This window comes from Nylanderia fulva, unplaced genomic scaffold, assembly GCF_048542155.1.
Source record: "Nylanderia fulva isolate GAGA-0341 unplaced genomic scaffold, ASM4854215v1 Scaffold10, whole genome shotgun sequence".
Taxonomy (NCBI): Eukaryota; Metazoa; Arthropoda; class Insecta; order Hymenoptera; family Formicidae; genus Nylanderia; species Nylanderia fulva.
In genome coordinates, this window is record NW_028189193.1 from 3,989,878 (window position 1) to 4,010,055 (window position 20,178).

Genomic DNA, 20,178 nt, shown 5'->3' on the forward strand with positions numbered 1-20,178 from the left:
TATAAAATATTTAGATAATTTGGAGAACGCAGTTTAAAACTAAAATTGATCTCGTTTTAATTATTTACAAATTATATACATATATTACACACGGAGAGAATTTATCGTTATATTTTACCGTAAAATTCTCTACTACAAATTTTATCACGTTTGATAATAAATCGAAAATTATCATACTGCTACTGTTAAAATTATGAGCGATTAAGCTGGGCTGAAAATATTATGCTGCATTTTATAATTTATATAAAATATATTTTATATGTTTATCACGTTTTTGACATCTATTCTATTTAAAACACTTAAAGAATCATATTTTAATATATTTTAAAATTATTGAAATTTTACTACACATTTTAGTAAAATTAATCAAACATATTTCATATTTTATTGAGATATATATTAATATTTTTTAGTGTGGTAAATATTAATCAGAGAAACTCTTATAAAATTTTTTCAATACCATATTGTCCCATAATTACCATGAATTTCAGGGTAAATTCTAAGAGAAAATTCTCTCTATGTATAAACGCAATAATTAATTAATATTTATAATTATATAAATATTATATATATATATATATATATAATTTAAATATTATATATATTTATATAATTTAGAATTAAAATCAAATATACATATATGTGTATATATATTCAAGCCGTATATTGCGATCGTTTATGATCCAATAACGCAATTGACATCTCGATAAAAATGCCGGTACCTCATCGGTATCTATTAGATACAGAGACGTGGAAATATTAGTTCTCCTTATCTCTTGTGCCGCGAGAGCAGAGAGGAGCAGGAGGAGTTATTTCCGATTAAACGAAGTATAATATTTTATCTATTTATCGGAATAAACCGGTCTGACAGGACTCGAATGGAAAACGGTGATGAAAAATGCGAGCTTGTAGGACTCTGGAACGGGAATCGACTACCGCCTTATTCTAGCCGGCCAGTAAATAGTGAATCATCGTCGATTCGCGTCAGCACTTTGCTTAGTCCGTCACCTCGCTTGCCCTGAATAGAATGCAGCTTCCTCTCGGAACCTGCATCCATCTTTCTCTTCTCTCTTATCTATCTCTCTAGAGTGATCCCTCGACTCTCGAGGCTCTCTTGTGAAAACTCGGCTGGAAAGCGCATAATGGGACTGCGAAAGCAATGTGCAATCGACTCTTCTCTGCAAAGAAAGTGGCAGGAATGGTAAGTGGGAAATGTGTGATAAACTTTCATTTTCCTTATTATTATTATTATTAAATTGTCCGGAAAATTATTAAGTCTTTCGTCTCATTTTCATCGTTTTCTGTATGAATAAAGTATTTATTTCATTTTCTGTTCGCATGCATTGTAAAGAGATTATCAGAGTTTCTAAAAAATATTGATGACCTGATTTTAATCTTCTAATTATTATAATTAAATATTAATTATATAATAGTTTGCTGTCAATTAACATTGCTTGCTTTTACTTATTTTAAAAAAATTTCATTTCTTGCTTTTTTTGTCTTTCTGATGAGGAAAGCAAGGAGATTATATATATTTATATATTTTTGTTTCATCTAATTAATTTTTATCGTTTTCTTTATGAATAAAATATTTATTTCATTTTCTTTTTTTCATGTATTGTAGAGAGATTATCAGAGTTTCTAAAAAATAATGATGACCTGATTTGAATCTTTTAATTCCATAATTATTATATAATTTTTTGTTTCCTTTTTTATTCTGATAAAAAAAGCAAGGAGATTATAGATATTGATATATTTTGACAAATATTCATTGCGATAAATAATTTTAATAAATCACTATTTCGCTACTCGTTGCATAGAAACATTAGAAGCGATTTAAGTTATTTGATATAACGAGGCAATATTAAAACAATAAATGTAGATTCAATATTTCTTATTGCATTCCGCGAAATTATCTCGAACCGCGAACGATCGAAGAAGAAACTATTCTTCAGTTTCCAATTACGGTTAATCGCATCGATCGAGAAATGATATTCGATAATCCGGAGTTTAATTTGCTCAAAAAGTGGTATTCGCGGTACTATACGAAGCGTTGGATATATTACTTCCTGCTCTCGTTGGATGCATCACGCGAGTTACAATCGGAGCCAATATCGGATGCAAATGAATTTTAGCCAATTGCACGTGTGACGTCACCAACGAGTGTAGATCATCGAACGCAATAGTTCGGAAAATTCAAGTGCATGGTGTCCAGCAGACTCAATGAAAAAAATTCCCTGGCTATTTCAGAATTTCCAAGATTCAACTTCATTTTAATTCATTTTTTATGAAAAATTAATACATGAATTTTATAAAAAATATTTTATTTAAAAGTTTTGTTGTGATATTAGATACCATTATTCTTTTTTCCAAATATATAATTTGCATTTATTTATATGATAAATCAATTAAATGTTAAATCATCAAATCCTTGAGATATTTTTGTCAATAATGAAAAGATTCGGAAGTTAAAAAATTTTAATCAATTAAACAATCTGCATTAGGTATGATAATCGAAACAAACATGACACTATAAACTATTTAAACGATCACTCTTTTTTATTTGTATTATATCAAATTTTATTTTTAATATATTTTAACAAATTATAATACATATATTTTAATATATTTAATGGTATCTAATATCACAACAAAACTTTTAAATAAAATATTTTTTATAAAATTCATGTATTAATTTTTCATAAAAAATGAATTAAAATGAAGTTCTTGAATAATATTATCATTCTTGAGCAATATGTTATAATATATTTTGAAATATATAATACCTTGAAATAAAGTAACACGACGATGAAAATATAAATTAACAAACACGCTGTAGATGAATCGATTTTTAACAACACAGAAAATTAACGTGCTGGGAGTTAAGGCAAACTTTATATTTTTATTTAATAAAAAATGTCAAATTATTGAGACAAATGTAGAATAATGTGAAAAAATCCAGATAAATAGTAAAATTTCCTAACTTTTAAAAAAATTTTTTTAAATAAATAAAAAAAAATAAGAATCGCACATAAACGGAATTTAGATTCAATCTGCGATCGGCCCCGATCCATGCTGAAATCGCAACCGAGGCGAGTGGCACGTTTAAAGTCCCGATAAATATAAATTCGCGGTCGCTCGTGCGTGATAGAATCTAGGAGAGTCTTGCTATTTGCCTTATCTCTCCCTCTCTCTTTTTCTCATGCAGCTTATAAGCGTGTACACGCTTCAGTAAACGTAATTATCCCACTGCCGTGAGACGTCCCGATTTGCGCTGCATAGCTTAGGAGCTTAGGAAATCATCGGAACGTATACGCAGAACCAGTTTAAATCTCCACCGTCCGGCTTTTAAATCCACGCCCAGAGAGGATTATTACTTGTCTCTATTTTTTCTAGCTAATTCATTGGCATTAGAAGATATTTTATTCAAACGCAGCATATTTATTATTCGTGCATCTTCGTTAATGAAATAAAATATCACGCATGGGAGCTTAAAAAGAATTTTATCTGAATTATCAATGTAATTTTTTTCAGCTAATTTATTGGCATTAGATGTTTTATTCAAACCAGGGTTGGGTAGAGTTAATGATTTTTTTAAACTAATTTAGTTAAGTTAAAATTTAATTAACTGAAGTTAAATCGAAATTAATTTTCAAAAATATTATTTATATTACATTAGAATTTTGTTTGATAATTCTTTTAAAATATGTAACAAATAACAAAGACATTTTGATTTTTATATAGAAATGTACTTTTTGGTAATTACAATTGATGACAGATGAACATAAAAATTAATAATACTTTAATTTAAAAATAATACGTGTATAATAACTTATAAAAGAACAATAATGGTATTCAGAGATAAAAAAATTTAACTTGGGATAAAAGTTAATAAGTTCAAGGTAAAAAATAACTAGTTGAATTTAAAAATTAATAAATTTTAAATTAATTAAGCTAAGTTAAAAGTTATTAACTTTTTAACTTTTTTTTTTAACTTTTAACTAGTTATTACCCAATCCTGGATGTTTTATTCAAATACAGGATATTTATTATTTGTGCTTCTTCGTCGATGAAATAAATATCGCGCATGGAAGCTTAAAAAGAATTTCATCTAAATTATCAATATAAATTTTTTAAATAATATATCCTGTGAAGTTTATGCATAAGATTCATCAAGTTATTTTGTACGTTTAAACTGAGCTCTCTCTCTTGTTGCTTAAATTACATATAATTAAAAGCGAAAGATATATTATGAGTACATGTCGTTTCGCGTATTATACTTCTCTTTGCGTGAAAGTGCCACTTCCGTCTCTAATATACGCGTCTTCCGGACCTTTTTACGCGAGAGGCACATCCTGTTAACGTGGACTTGCTGTATAATACGGCCGAATCGAGTTTCTTAATTCAGCAAAACGACGAGCAGCCTCAGGCTCGAAGAAGAAAGGAGCCGCACAGTGGCAGGAAATTACGAGGGTCTTCTCTCCTAGCTTAGCACAATTGTGTCAGCATAAAGTAATGGCTGTAGCTTAGAGAACGCCAGAAAAGTGAAAATATACGAGCATGCCAAAGAGATTCTTTAGTATTTGCCGTAGACTGGATATAATGGATCGAAACGCATCTTGCGAACAAATAAATGTCTTTCTCAGAGCAACAAATAATTTTATTCTTTTACTTTTACACTGAAAAAAATAGACTAAACCTTTCAGCTAAATGATATTTTGTTCATTGAACATATAGAATATTTAAATTAAATGTAACTGAATATTTAAATAAAAGGTATAATATTAAATAAATCTAACAAAACATGTATTTGATTTGAATACACAGAGAGAATCGGGAGACCATATGGTATTGGAAGAATTTTATAAGAATTTCTCTGATTAATATTTATCACGATAAAAATATTTAATATCTATCACACAATACAGATATAAAGATATAAAATATGTTCGATTAATTTTACTATGTACATAGTACAATCAATCGAACATATTTTTATCTTATTGTGATAAATATTAAGAATTTTTATTATGATAAATATTAATCACTATATGTACACAGTAAATTGATCGAATATTTTATCTTATTGTGATAGATATTAAATATTTTTTTATAGTACATATTAATCACTGTGTACATAGTAAATTAAGCGAATACGTATTGGAAGAATTTTATATAAGAGTTTCTCTGATTAAATATTTACCTTTACCACAATAAAAAATATTAATATCTACTATAATAAGATATAAAATATGTTCGATTAATTTTACCATATAAATATTAATATTTTTTATTGTCCTAAATGTTTTTAATCAGAGGAACTCTTATAAAATTTTTCCAATACCATATTATCATGAGATTTTCAGAGTGAATTTTAAAAAAAAATTCTCTCTGTGTACTAATATATGTTCAATTAACAAAATCATAATTTTGTTGAAAGATTTGTCAAGTTAACAATTTTTTTTCAATCTAGAAAAAAGAACAAAAAAAATGTATCGCAAATACTTCTGCGTGCATGCCATATATGCAATGATTATCGAATTTTCAACGGACAGAATTCTTGAATTTATCTTACAAAGCAATATTTATACGACTACTATGCAATTTGAATGTATAATAAATCATAAACTGGAACGTCAAACTGACAAGTCGAGAGAATCCGGAATCGCGAGACGAAAAGTCACGAATATGTTCGACAGCTGAGTTAGTTGAATGTTGGACGCTGGAGAAGATTAAGCATAGAGAGTCGAGAGTTTACATTCGTGCAAATTTACATTCATCCCGTATTCATCGTTCATCGCGACCCAGATATCGCGCATACGTTGTATGCAGTGTTGTGCTTAGATAATATTAAAATTAGCTAAATAAAGATGAGATAAAAATATGCCAATTCATCTTAGATGATATGAAGATGATTTTGTTTTAAATATATCTTGATAAAATTATATGACGATTCATCTAGATAATTTTTAAAACTGCTTATGTAAACACAGTTATAAAAAAAAGTAAATTATAAAAAGGATATAAAAATATACATATGTATTCATATTTTTATTATAAAGTATAATTTTTATCGCTTACTTGCTTAAGTTTCTACTATCTAAATATTTTTATGTGCTATGATTCTAAACCAAAATTATATAAAAATTATTCTAGTATAATTTAGTAAAGACAATACTTATTTTCATCTAACAATAAGATGCAAATGTAGATAATATTTTTATTATTTATATCAAGATAATAAGACGCCAAAGTTTCATCTAGATAATCATCTATATAATTTTATTTAGATAACCGCAAACACTGGTCAAAGGTAACAACATTCCACGGTGATGGAAATTGTTTTAGCAGAATAATTTTCATCTCCTACAGAACACGCGTGTCGCACGAATGTCATATGAGGATCTCTGAGAAGCCGTTTTCTTCTTCCTCGATAAGATGAACCACATTAATCGCGAAAGTCTTGAGACTCTCTTTGCGAATCTCTCTACTTTCGTGAAATTGTATTTCGTCGCGCACGTCGGCGTACGCTTTTCATTTTATTGATCGCCGGTTTAGAAATTCTATTTTCGCACCTACACCAACGTAACGAAGAACTACGCTACTGGACTTAGGGTCGTTGCCCATCGGTCGAATGGACCGTGAAGAAATTTTTCCAATAATGCGCGTACGATGCATCGAGGGCGCATTTATGACGTTATTAATAGCTCCGCCTGATGAATCGTAAAAATTTCAGAACTCCGATAAAAATGTCAACAATGATGCACGATTTGTGATTTTACGGATTTTTAAAATGTTTAGTTATACGCTGACGCGACCTATTTTAAAAATTATAATTTATTCCTTCGACGCCTCTTTTGCGTGTCATTTAAAGATTCAGGATGTCCAGCAGACTCAATGAAAAAAATTCCCTGACTTTTTCGGATTTTCCAAGACCAAAAATTAATTTTTTCCCTGATTTGTTATAGTATTAATTTTATTTCAAATATATATAATTTGCATATATCTATATGATAAATCAATTAAATGTTAAATCATGAAATCCTTGAGATATTTTTGTCAACAATAAAAATATTCGGAAGTTAAAACAAAAATTTAAATCAATTATACAATCTGCATTATATGTACGATAATTGAAACAAACATATGTCACTATAAACTATTTAAATAATCACCTTTTTTATTTATATTATATCAAATTTTATTTTTAATATATTTTAACAAATTATAATACATATATTTTAATATATTTAATGGTATCTAATATCACAACAAAACTTTTCAATAAAATATTTTTTATAAAATTCATGTATTAATTTTTCATAAAAAATGAATTAAAATGAAGTTCTTGAATAATATTATCATTCTTGAGCAATATGTTATAATATATTTTGAAATATATAATACCTTGAAATAAAGTAACACGACGATAAAAATATAAATTAACGAACATGCTGTAGATGAATCGATTTTTAACAACACAGAAAATTAGCGTGCTGGGAGTCAAGGAAAAATTTATATTTATGTAATAAAAAAATGTCAAATTATTGACAATGAGACAAATGTAGAATAATGTGAAAAAATCCAGATAAATAGTAAAATTTCCTGACTTGTTTCCCTGACAATTCCAGCAGATTTATAAAATTCTTTGACCGCTAGACACCCTGAAATTTCTTGATATTCTTAACGTGACGCGTTTTTTTAATTATAATTTATACCTTCGATGTTTTTCAACGGAACTCGCAATTTTGAATTTTTCAAGTAATTGCATATTCGGAATATACACGTTCATCGTATAAAATATATGGATAAAAGCGACAAGAAGCGAAATATTCCACGGGTCGCATCAGCTACTGAAAACACGGAATATTTCGTGACTCGCGTATGTAACGTGTAAATTTCGCTTGTGAAACACGTACCAGAGTTTTCATGAGGGCGCTGAGTTCCTTAGTGACCACCGCGAATTTGAGGAACGCCGCGCCTATGTCCGGTTCCTGTTCCTTTAAAGCGGCATCACCGAGTCTCTCTAACGCCCTTCCTAAGTACACCTCATTGTCCACGTGAGCTGCAAAAAATGCATACAATTCCGTTAATTAAAAGTGACAATTACACACTGAAACATTAAAAAAACAGATCCTCTTATTGAATCCTACACAGAATTTTAGAATTTGGAATTTACCCTGAAAATATGAATATATATCATGGTATTGAAAGAATTTTATGAAAGTTTTCCTGATTAATATTTATTACAATAAAAACATTAATATCTACCTTAAAAAAATATAAACTATGTTCGATTAATTTTATTATGCACATATTAATATTTTTGTTGTTGCGGTATAAATACTTAATCACAGAAAATTTTATAAAATTCTTACTATATGATTTTCAGGATAAACTCTAAGAGAAAATTCTCTCCGTGTGTACATTTCCTTTTTATAGAATTATAAAATGATTCATAAAAATAAATAAAATAATATAATAAAAGATAAATAATATAAAAGAAAAAATAATATAATAACAAATAGATAATACAAAAGAAAAAATAAAATAATAAATATGCAAATCTACACATGCGATGGATGTAAAAAAAAAACTATAATAAACCCAAAGAATGTTTGTAAATATTTTTCTCTCGCGTCATCCCTATTAAAGGGCAGATCCTCTCCGTTCATGCGCGTATAACTGCATCACTTTAATTAAGCGCACGCGTTGGCCGTAAAATTTCTAAGCATCATGCGAGTATTAATTCAGCGACAAATATTCGAGCGAAGCATTAAATTATCGCGTTGGACTATTAAACGCTCGTAATCGCAGTTAATTCCTGCGCTTTTCTCCGCATATGCAGCAGCCTCCGCGTTCTGAAGCTCACGGAAATGCATGTCGTGAGAAGGCGAGATGAAGAGAGGCGAGTGTGCATGTGTACTCATAATTTCAGACCTTTCTACCGTATAAGACGTCGCACACTTTACGCGGATTCCCGCATTCCTCGCTTCGGATTACGATGCAGCCTTGCAAGGCTGCATGTGCATCGGTAGAATGCACTCGCGTGACAAACGTTGCACTCTCTCGTTTCGCGCTCTGTGATGTCGAAAGAGGACTCTTCTTCCCTTTTTTTTCTCTCGTGGGTCCTTTTCCCGAATTTTTCAAGCGAGAGAAGAAGCTCGATATTCCAATATAATGCTCCTCCTTTTCCTTTCTCATCGGTTGCCAACTCTTGTTTCTCTCTCTCTCTTTTTGCCTTTCCATCCAACTTCCTGCAAAGTTTCTCGACCGATATCGCGTCTCGCATGCAAGTGCATACATACATGACCGAGAGCGTGGAATCTCGCTTGACTGCGAACCGAAGTGAAAATAAAAACCTTTCGCATCCGGTTCGATGTACGACGGCTTCTCTTTCAGCGGGAGAATCCCATTTGTTTTTATCGGAGACTTGCATATATAACGCATATAATTTTATCAGAGAATTATTTAACTTTATATAGATTCGTGACAGTCAAATCATTTCTGACTTTTATTAATGGAAATTAAAAATCAGGTGTCCAGCAGACTCAATGAAAAAAATTTCCTGACCTTTTCAGATTTTCCGAGACCAGAATCACTCATTTTTTCCCTGACTTTTTAGTATTATTTCTTCCAAATATATAATTTGCATATATCTATATGATAAATTAATTTAATGTTAATTCATGAAATCCTTGAGATATTTTTGTCAACAATGAAAAGGTTCGGAAGTTAAAAAAACAAAAATTTAAATCAATTATACAATCTGCATTATGTACGATAATCGAAACAAACATGTCACTATAAACTATTTAATTGATCACCTTTTTTATTTATATTATATCAATTTTTTTAGTTTTGTCTCTATCAAACATATTGAAATAAAATAATACGACGATGAAAATATAAATTAATAAAATTTATTAAATAAAAAATTTCAAATCATTGAGACAAATGTAGAATAACGTGAAAAAATCCAGACAAATAGTAAAATTTCCTGACTTTTCCTTAACAATTCCAGATTTATAAAATTCCCTGACAATCCCCGGTTTTCCAGATTTTCCTGGCCGCTAGACACTCTATAATAATTTTGCAGTTTTTTAGAAAATAAAAATGCAGCCGAGTCTCTATACACTAAAAAAAAATTGTTAACTTGACTAAACCCTTCAACTAAATATTATTTTTTTAATTGAACCTATAAAAATATTTAAATTAAATATAACATATTAAATCTAACAAAAACATACATATATTTGACTCAAATACTAATATATGTTGATTTAACAAAATAGTAATTTAGTCGAGTTAACAAATTTTTTTCAGCGTAAAAATATACTAGAATTTAATTTTAGTAATAAATAGGTTCAGGTATTCTACATAGACACTCTTAATAGAAACAATGCTCGTTATTCGCATTTTCCAACCATCAAACCCTTTGTCCCATTCCTCTATGAGCGATGCTTCAATTTCCTCTTCCAACTTGTTTCAAAACTCTTTCATTCTATATCCGAACTGCATTCTCTTTCTCTCTCTCTCTTGAAGGAGAACTGCGATCTGATTGACTTCGAGCAACGTCGAAAAGCGTTTATCGCTCGACTGAACGGAGAAGCGCATCCTTCCTATCCCGGGAGAAATTTCATTAGCCGAACGAAACTTCTCGACAGAATGCACCAAGGGACAGGGCATAAAAGGTATTGTGCCCCCGTGTCGCGAAGTGATATTCAATTCACCCGCGGTTGCCGGTGCAATGAATATAATCGTGGTCCATCCGGCCGAGTGGATAAGCTTGGCGGAAGCTTGCTCACTCCCGGTTGATGAAACTTTCAATTACATTACGAGTCGGAGGTAAAAAGAATCCCTTTCATTGAAAACGTGACGACGACGACGGCGTGGAAGCGACGTGGATTGGAATTACATCGTGTCTCTCTTTTAAATTCCGCGTGAAACGTGATTATGGGGATATAGGGATCATCACAAAATTGCGTACACAGAGAGAATTTTCCCTTAGAATTCATCCGGAAAATCATGATAGTCGTGGGATGATATTAATATTTCGAAGAATTTTAGAAGAGTTTAATTAATATCTACCCTATACAATAAAAAATATTAATATCTATATCAATAAAATATAAAATGTTCGATTAATTTTATTAAAATGTAAAGTAAAATTTCATCAAAAAATTTCATCCACAGAGGGAATTTTCCCTGAGAATTTATCCTGAAAATCATGGTAGACGTATGGAGCAATATAATATTTCGAAAAAAATGTATAAGAGTTTGATTAATATCTACCACAATAAAATATAAAATACATTCGATTAATTTTATTAAAATGTATAATAAAATTTCATCAAAAAATTGGGCGCGTAGAGAAAATTTTCCCTTAGAATTCATCCGGAAAATCATGATAGTCGTGGGATGATATTAATATTTCGAAGAATTTTAGAAGAGTTTAATTAATATCTACCCTATACAATAAAAAATATTAATATCTATATCAATAAAATATAAAATGTTCGATTAATTTTATTAAAATGTAAAGTAAAATTTCATCAAAAAATTTCATCCACAGAGGGAATTTTCCCTGAGAATTTATCCTGAAAATCATGGTAGAAGTATGGAACAATATAATGTTTCGAAAAAAATGTATAAGAGTTTGATTAATATCTACCACAATAAAATATAAAATACATTCGATTAATTTTATTAAAATGTATAATAAAATTTCATCAAAAAATTGGGCGCGTAGAGAAAATTTTCCCTTAGAATTCATCCGGAAAATCATGATAGTCGTGGGATGATATTAATATTTCGAAGAATTTTAGAAGAGTTTAATTAATATCTACCCTATACAATAAAAAATATTAATATCTATATCAATAAAATATAAAATGTTCGATTAATTTTATTAAAATGTAAAGTAAAATTTCATCAAAAAATTTCATCCACAGAGGGAATTTTCCCTGAGAATTTATCCTGAAAATCATGGTAGACGTATGGAACAATATAATATTTCGAAAAAATGTATAAGAGTTTGATTAATATCTACCACAATAAAATATAAAATACATTCGATTAATTTTATTAAAATGTATAATAAAATTTCATCAAAAAATTGGGTGCGTAGAGAAAATTTTCCCTTAGAATTTATCCTGAAAATCATGGTCGTGCAACGATATAATATTTCGAAAAAATTTTATAAGAGTTTGATTAATATTTACCACAATAAAAATTATTAATATCAACCACAATAAAATATAAAGCATGTTCGCTTAATTTTATTATAATGTAATAAAATTGCATAAAAAAATTGCGTGCATCGAGATAATTTTCTTTTACAATTAGAATTTATATTCTAAATATTAAAATTTATATTCTAATATTTCGAAGAATTTTATAAGAATTTGATTAATATCGATCACAATAAAAAATATTAATATCTATCACAATAAAATATAAAATATTTGATTGATAAAAATGTACAGTAAAATTTCAATACTTTAAAAATATGTTAAAAACTTATGATTCTTTGAGTGCGTGAATAGATGTCGAAAAAGTGACAAATATAATATATAAAATATTTTATATAAATATTACACTGCAGCATAATATTTTTAATCGTTCACGATAATTTTAATATGCAGTATAATAATTTTCGACTTATAACTAAACATGATTTTGTAGTGAATATTGAATATATAACGAAAAATTCCCTCCACGTATAAATAATAAAATTTACGCGAAGGGAAAAAATGAAAAAACGAACGATATACATGTCACGCGAATCTCTGTAAATGAAACTTCTGATTAAGCGGATATTTTTTCCCTATTTGACTTCTTTAGGATCATTATGGTCCCTTCGTCTTCCATGCTTGCTTTCCGGAGCTGACGAAAAAATATCGCATTCGACTGAATTTATCAGAGAGGGATGACTTCGCGGAGCTTTCAGCGAGATATCTACGTGGTACCATTTCCTTTTCATTCTTGTCTTCGGCGCGATTTATCGCAACGCCTCATTTCTCTCCCCGCGTCGCCATTTTTGTTCGTCGCCAGAAGATTATACGAAAATTCTTCCGGAATCCCGTCTGATCCCACGACTTAACAGCGCCGTAGCTTTTCACGACATCGGAAACGCTAATGTATCGCATCTTTGAATTTTTCAACCACCGTGGTGTTACTATACGAAAATATCTGAAATTGCGTCTTTTCACGAGGAAACATAAAAAAGCTCTCAGAAGGATACGAATCATATATAGGTAATATTATACATTCCTAATATTATTATTTGCCAAACATAATTTTAACACAAAAAAATATCGATAAATTAATTCATCAAATTAAAAAATTATTATCGATATATTTATTACACTTTCGATATTTGATATCGATTAATGTATAATAAAAGAGATGATTATAAATGTAAATATATAAATATATATTTATATATTTACACTAAAAAATATATATAATAAAATAAATAAAATAAAAAAAAATATATATCTGATTTTAAATAAAACATATAATATAAAAATATCCAAATAATTTTTTTGTACCAACGTGAATCTTTTTTATTTAATTTATAGTCATAGGATCCACTGGCTGGTTAAAATTTCAACGTTCCCGGTTGGTTGCGAGCGAAACGCTTCCGCTGGAAAAAGTTTGGAGAACATTCCGGACCTCCTTCCGCCCTTTTATTGTCTCCTGGGGACAACATGCGTCACGGCACGTGATTCGTACCCGGAGTACTCGGAGCGATACATCCTGTCTATCGTCAGGTAACAGCCGGAGGCAGGAGAGAGAAAGAGAAAGGACCGGTAACAGGTGAATGAGGAAAGAACCGCGGGCGAGAGAGAACAGGTCGGACATGCCGGAACGGTATCTGGAGAAAAGTGGTCCATTGTGGCCCGACACGGAAATAACGCCGACCCGTCCGATAGGGTATGAATGCGAGCGCGATTTTCAGAGGGGTCGATTGACGGGTGAAAAATAGCCGAAGGATGCGCGAAAAACATGATCGAACGCGAGCGTTTAACATGTTGCGTCCGCCACGGCAATTTGTTGTTTCGACTCCCATTATTTATTCCCGAAAAAATGGTATGACTGATATATTTCATTTAAAGATTCAGGATGTCCACGAGACTCGATAAAAAAAATTCCCTGATTTTTTCAGATTTTCCAAGACCAGAAATTCAGTTTTTCCCGGACTTTTTGCCAAAAATAATTTTTACACAAAAAATATTGATAAATTAATTCATCAAATTAAAAAATTATTATCGATATATTTATTACACCTTGATTGGTGTAAGCATTTTTTAATATATACGTATTATTTTTTACAAATATATAATTTGCATATATCTATATATGATAAATCAATTAAATGTTAAATTTATGAAATAAAATAACACGACGATGAAAATATAAATTAATGAACACGCTGTAAATGAATCGATTTTTAATAACACAGAAAATTAGCATACTGGGAGTCAAGGAAAAGTTTATATTTATGTAATAACAAATGTCAAATTATTGAGACAAATGTAGAATAATGTGAAAAAATCCAGATAAATAGTAAAATTTCCTATTGCTGGGTAATTAAACTTACTCGTGTCATATTTTGCCGACTTTTTTTTCAGCATTTCAAAGGTTTTTATTGTTAAATGTGCTATTTACTTTTATGTAAATATAGTATTTAAAATCACAATTTTTAATACTGATGGTAATAATCAATTTCTATGACAGTGATTGTATAAAAAAAATATTAAGATAATATGATAATTAATGTGAAAGATATTTTATATAATTTCAAAAATTAATTATTTTAAATTATAACAACACAATTAAAAATTAAGCTATTCTTATTTTTAAAATAATATATTTACAATTTTGTTTCATTTTTATAGAAAAATAAACGTAAACTCTCAATCAAATTCGTTGTGCATTCAGTTTATTCCATATAAATAGATTTCAAAAAGTTATACTGCTATGCGATATATTCGACTTATTTTAAAATATATAACAATTTTAGAAGATAAGCAAAGTGACACGCCGCAGATAAGATGACAATTAACAAGCTTCGCGCAATTACGAACTAATGAAGCTTAGACGAAGATGAGACCTTGGTTACGTAAGACGTCATCAAAAGAGATTGCTGAAGGGTGACGTTAAGGACAAAGATAATACTATAACGTGAAAGAGATATATTATTTAATTTTTAAAGGATCCAAAATTGGCCGTTAATTTTATGAAATCCATATTAAAATTGAACGTTGAAATTTTGACATCATTGGATGCTAAAAAATGGAAGAGCTCGAAAAAATTCGTTTTATATTGTTTAAAAAAATATGATTTAATTATAGAAGAGATACATAGATCGAAACAATGACGAATTATAAAAACTACGAAGTATAAATATTAAATAATCATATCTAATTCATTGCATGTATTATTGCTTTTAGTGAGCAACAATAATATCATGCCAGTAATATTAATTATGTAAAATAAGTGCTGCTTATTTCATATTACCGATAATAAATGAGACTTGTTTCCTAAATGAAATTAATCAAAAATGAATTAAAACGATAATTATTATTTAATGAGAAATATTATACATATATGCACATCATTACTGCGTCCCAGTTAGAGAATAAGGGAAAAATAAAAGGTCTCATCAAAAAACAATTTCGTAATACTAGGCTCTCACGAGGCATCTCTCTATTATGCTACATAATTACAAGCTATCCAGGGCTGCCGACAATTACAGAAGAATCCTACCACGTGGTTATAAGGTCTTCAGCAACGTTTCGCGACCTCAGGAAGCAATTTCGCGCGACTATCTGCTCGTTGCGTCATGAAAGATCCGTAATTTAAAATCCAGTTCATAATAAAAAGGCAATGTCTCCGGTATATGTTTACTCCGATTTACTTTCCGTATACTAAAGATATATTTGGTTTCGTGAAAATATTTCATCTCCCGAGAATATAAATATATGTAGATCATTTCAATTTAAGTATATTATTTATTATATTTAATATATTTATTATATTTAAAATATTTATTATATTTAATATACTTATTATATATTATAGTTAGGTATATTATTAATTTACGAAAATATGACGTAACTTTAAGATGTAATTTTTCGAAATTTGTAATTTAATTTCGGAGAAAGAGACTCAACTTGCTTACGATATTAAAAATATTGTTTTGTGTGGAATGAGAGTAACGAAAGAGAGTAGTTTTTCACCGTGGAAAGGGAATGAGAGGCTCGAGCACGCAACTTTCGCGAAATAATATGAGCGTTATCGACCCGACGAGAAAAGGAAACGTCGTTTTAATCTCTCATTAGTCTCGCGACTAATGCGAGAACACGGCTTGGCACGAGTTGCCACTTTATTCTTGCCAGAGAAACATTCAAGTATCTCTCGATTCCCTATTTTTTCGTTAATACATGGACATTTTCTCCAAGAATTTATTTCTAAAAATCATGATAATCGTGAGACGATATATAATTTTATTGTGGTAGAAAGTAATATTTTTTTATTGTAAATATATTAATCACAGAGAAATTCTTATAAAATTCTTCCAACACCAAATTTTAAGGGAAAATTCCCTCTGTGTACACAAATCATATTTTCATGAAATTTAATATCAAATTTTAATTCGTTTGAATTAAAATAAGCTGACGTTGAAAAAAAAGAAAATATATATTAATACTGATAAATTATTAAATTAAGGCCATGTGTAACGAGCAATACGATATTATTTTATTATTGAGAAGAAAATTCTTAATTTAAAATAATAATTGTACAAACGTTTCGAGCTCTACTTGCTCCTCTTCAGTGCGCAAAAAAATAGTGATAATAAATAACGATAATAAATAAATACATAAAATTCTAATAAAAAATCCGCAATACATAGTCAATATAAGTTATATAGTTAAAACGCAAAATATATTTACAATGAATTGAGACCATTAAAATAGTTCAACAAAGTAAGAACCCAATTAGAAGCAGAATGATTCGTCCGGTTATTCATAAAATATATTAGAATTATTAATAAAAACTTGGAGTGACACTTATATATTGTTCCAAATGAACCACTTATCGTTATTTGACGAAAGTCCCTCGATCTGGCAATGATTATGTTCATCCTCTCCAAATTATTTGATATTTGTTAAAAATTGTTCCGAATAATTAATATATTAATACTCATAATTATTAATAAATGTGCAATATATTTGTGTAATCGTGAATTATTAATATATTTACGATACTTATTATAATTTAGAATATGTATGACGCGTTGCTCTTGTTGCTATTCTTGTAACAAGACTCTTATGACGCAAGATTATTCAACCTATGGCGTAATTCTTTCGTAATTATAAAACTTATAAATAAGCCTCTACATATTTTATATGCGCGCAGAAAGCTAACATGCATGATAAATGATATATATACCGAGGCTTGACAACAAAGTATCACGTAACGTCGATGTTCGCATGTAAGTTACATCAGTTTAACGCGCTCTCCGACATTTACTTGCTCCAATAAGCAAAGAAAAAAAATGCTAAACATTTATACGAGGAGTAACGTCACTTTTTACGATTTTTCAAAATTTCCTACGTACGTATGCGTCCGCAAACTTTTTCGAAAATCAATATAATGATCATTATTTTTTACACTTTCCCTTTTAATATAATTGTATATCTCAGGGTGTCCAGCAGACTCGATAAAAAAATTTCTAGACTTTTTCAGATTTTCCAAGACCAGAAATTAATTTTTTCCCTGACTTTTTAGTATTATTTTTTCCAAATATATAATTTGCATATATCTATGTGATAAATCAATTAAATGTTAAATCATGAAATCCTTGAGATATTTTTGTCAACCATGAAAAGGTTCGGAAGTTAAAAAAACAAAAATTTAAATCAATTATACAATCTGTATTATGTGCGAAAATCGAAACAAACATGTCACTATAAACTATTTAAATAATCACCCTTTTTTATTTGTATATCAAATTTTATTTTTAATATATTTTACCAAATTATAATACATATATTTTAATATATTTAATGGTATCTAATATCACAACAAAACTTTTAAATAAAACATTTTTAATAAAATTCATGTATTAATTTTTAATAAAAAAATGAATTAAAATAAAGTTCTTAAATAATATTATAATTCTTGAATAATATTATAATATATTTTGAAATATATAACATACATAGAAATAAAGTAACACGACGATGAAAATATAAATTAACGTGCTGGGAGTCAAGAAAAAGTTTATATTTATTAAATAAAAAATGTCAAATTATTGAGACAAATGTAGAATAATGTGAAAAAATCCAGATAAATAGTATAGACGTTTCCAGATTTATAAAATTCCCCGACAATGCCCAGTTTTCCAAGATTTCCCTGAAGACACCCTGAATTAATATAATAATAATTATTTTTCGCACTTTCCCTTTTAATATAATTGTATATTTGTTTCCTAATTTTTATATAATTAAAAAAATATAATAAAAATATTTAAAAGCATTTTGACGGTTTTATACGTCTTATCATGCGTGTATGTATATTTTCATGATTGAACGACACAGGTTGATAGCTGCGACGATGCAGATATATGCAAGTCTACGTCGACAGCGACACGATATCGATCGTTCGCTCGTTTATATAGACCGCGGGGGCGTGAATATAACTGCAATCGTAAAGATGCCGATCGCAGACTTCAGAATGCGAGGTATTCCGGAATATATAAGCTCCTAGACCCTCTCCCGCAGGATGGCCTGCCCCGAAGAAACAAAAGGGGCGCCAGAGAAATCGATCTGTCTACCCGATGAAGAAGAGAGCCAGCAGACCCGACTCGTAAAAGTCAGTGCACACAGTTCAGTATGAGTCTATAGACCTTGCGGATGTTAACCTCGACGAGACTTCCCCATTCGAGCTTAATAAAAAAAATCCAGACCCCGCCCGTAAAATTAGAACATAATATTACGTTCGCTCTAGGAAGTGATTCGAAAAAGCTATCTGACAAGTGTAAACTCTTGGATATGATCGAACACACTTTTTTATATCTCGTAAAAAAAGTGTTCTTACTGATTTAATTTTTATAAGCCAGAATATAGATGCGATTATAAATTAATTAAATGTCAAGGTTCCTAAATATATGTATATATTTTTTAATTTGTTGGAAAATTTAAACAAATGTCCTGTTATATTAATTTATATACCTCCTTCAATTTTTGATTTTATTCCAAAACTATATTTCGAAAAAGCTATCTGAAAAGGAAACGCTTCGATATGATCGAACACACTTTTTTTATATGTCGTAAAAAAAGTGTTCTTACTGATTTAATTTTTATTAATTTTTATAAGCCAGAATATAGATGCAATTATAAATTAATTAAATGTCAAGGTTCCTAAATATATGTATATGTATATATTTTTTAATTTGTTGGAAAATTTAAACAAATGTCCTGTTATATTAATTTATATACCTCCTTCAATTTTTGATTTTATTCCAAATCTATATTTCGAAAAAGCTATCTGAAAAGGAAACGCTTCGATATGATCAAACACACTTTTTTATATCTCGTAAAAAAAGTGTTCTTACTGATTTATTTTTATTAATTTTTAAAGCCAGAATATAGATGCGATTATAAATTAATTAAATGTCAAGGTTCCTAAATATATGTATATATTTTTTAATTTGTTGGAAAATTTAAACAAATGTCCTGTTATATTAATTTATATACCTCCTTCAATTTTTGATTTTATTCCAAAACTATATTTCGAAAAAGCTATCTGAAAAGGAAACGCTTCGATATGATCGAACACACTTTTTTTATATCTCGTAAAAAAAGTGTTCTTACTGATTTAATTTTTATTAATTTTTATAAGCCAGAATATAGATGCGATTATAAATTAATTAAATGTCAAGGTTCCTAAATATATGTATATATTTTTTAATTTGTTGGAAAATTTAAACAAATGTCCTGTTATATTAATTTATATACCTCCTTCAATTTTTGGTTTTATTCCAAATCTATATTTCGAAAAAGCTATCTGAAAAGGAAACGCTTCGATATGATCGAACACACTTTTTTATATCTCGTAAAAAAAGTGTTCTTACTGATTTATTTTTATTAATTTTTAAAGCCA

The 20,178-nt window shown here is 29.0% G+C and overlaps 1 protein-coding gene across 4 annotated transcripts in view; it reads right to left on the reverse strand.

Annotated features, from left to right (window-relative positions):
- Asap (ArfGAP domain of ASAP) overlaps positions 1-20,178 on the reverse strand; it is a 61,396-nt gene that overhangs the window by 13,993 nt on the left and 27,225 nt on the right. For all 4 annotated transcript variants that reach the window (XM_029304076.2, XM_029304075.2, XM_029304078.2 and 1 more), the window contains exon 3: positions 7,920-8,065. In XM_029304076.2, coding sequence (XP_029159909.1) covers positions 7,920-8,065 — 146 coding nt within the window. The remainder of the gene's footprint in view (positions 1-7,919; positions 8,066-20,178) is intronic.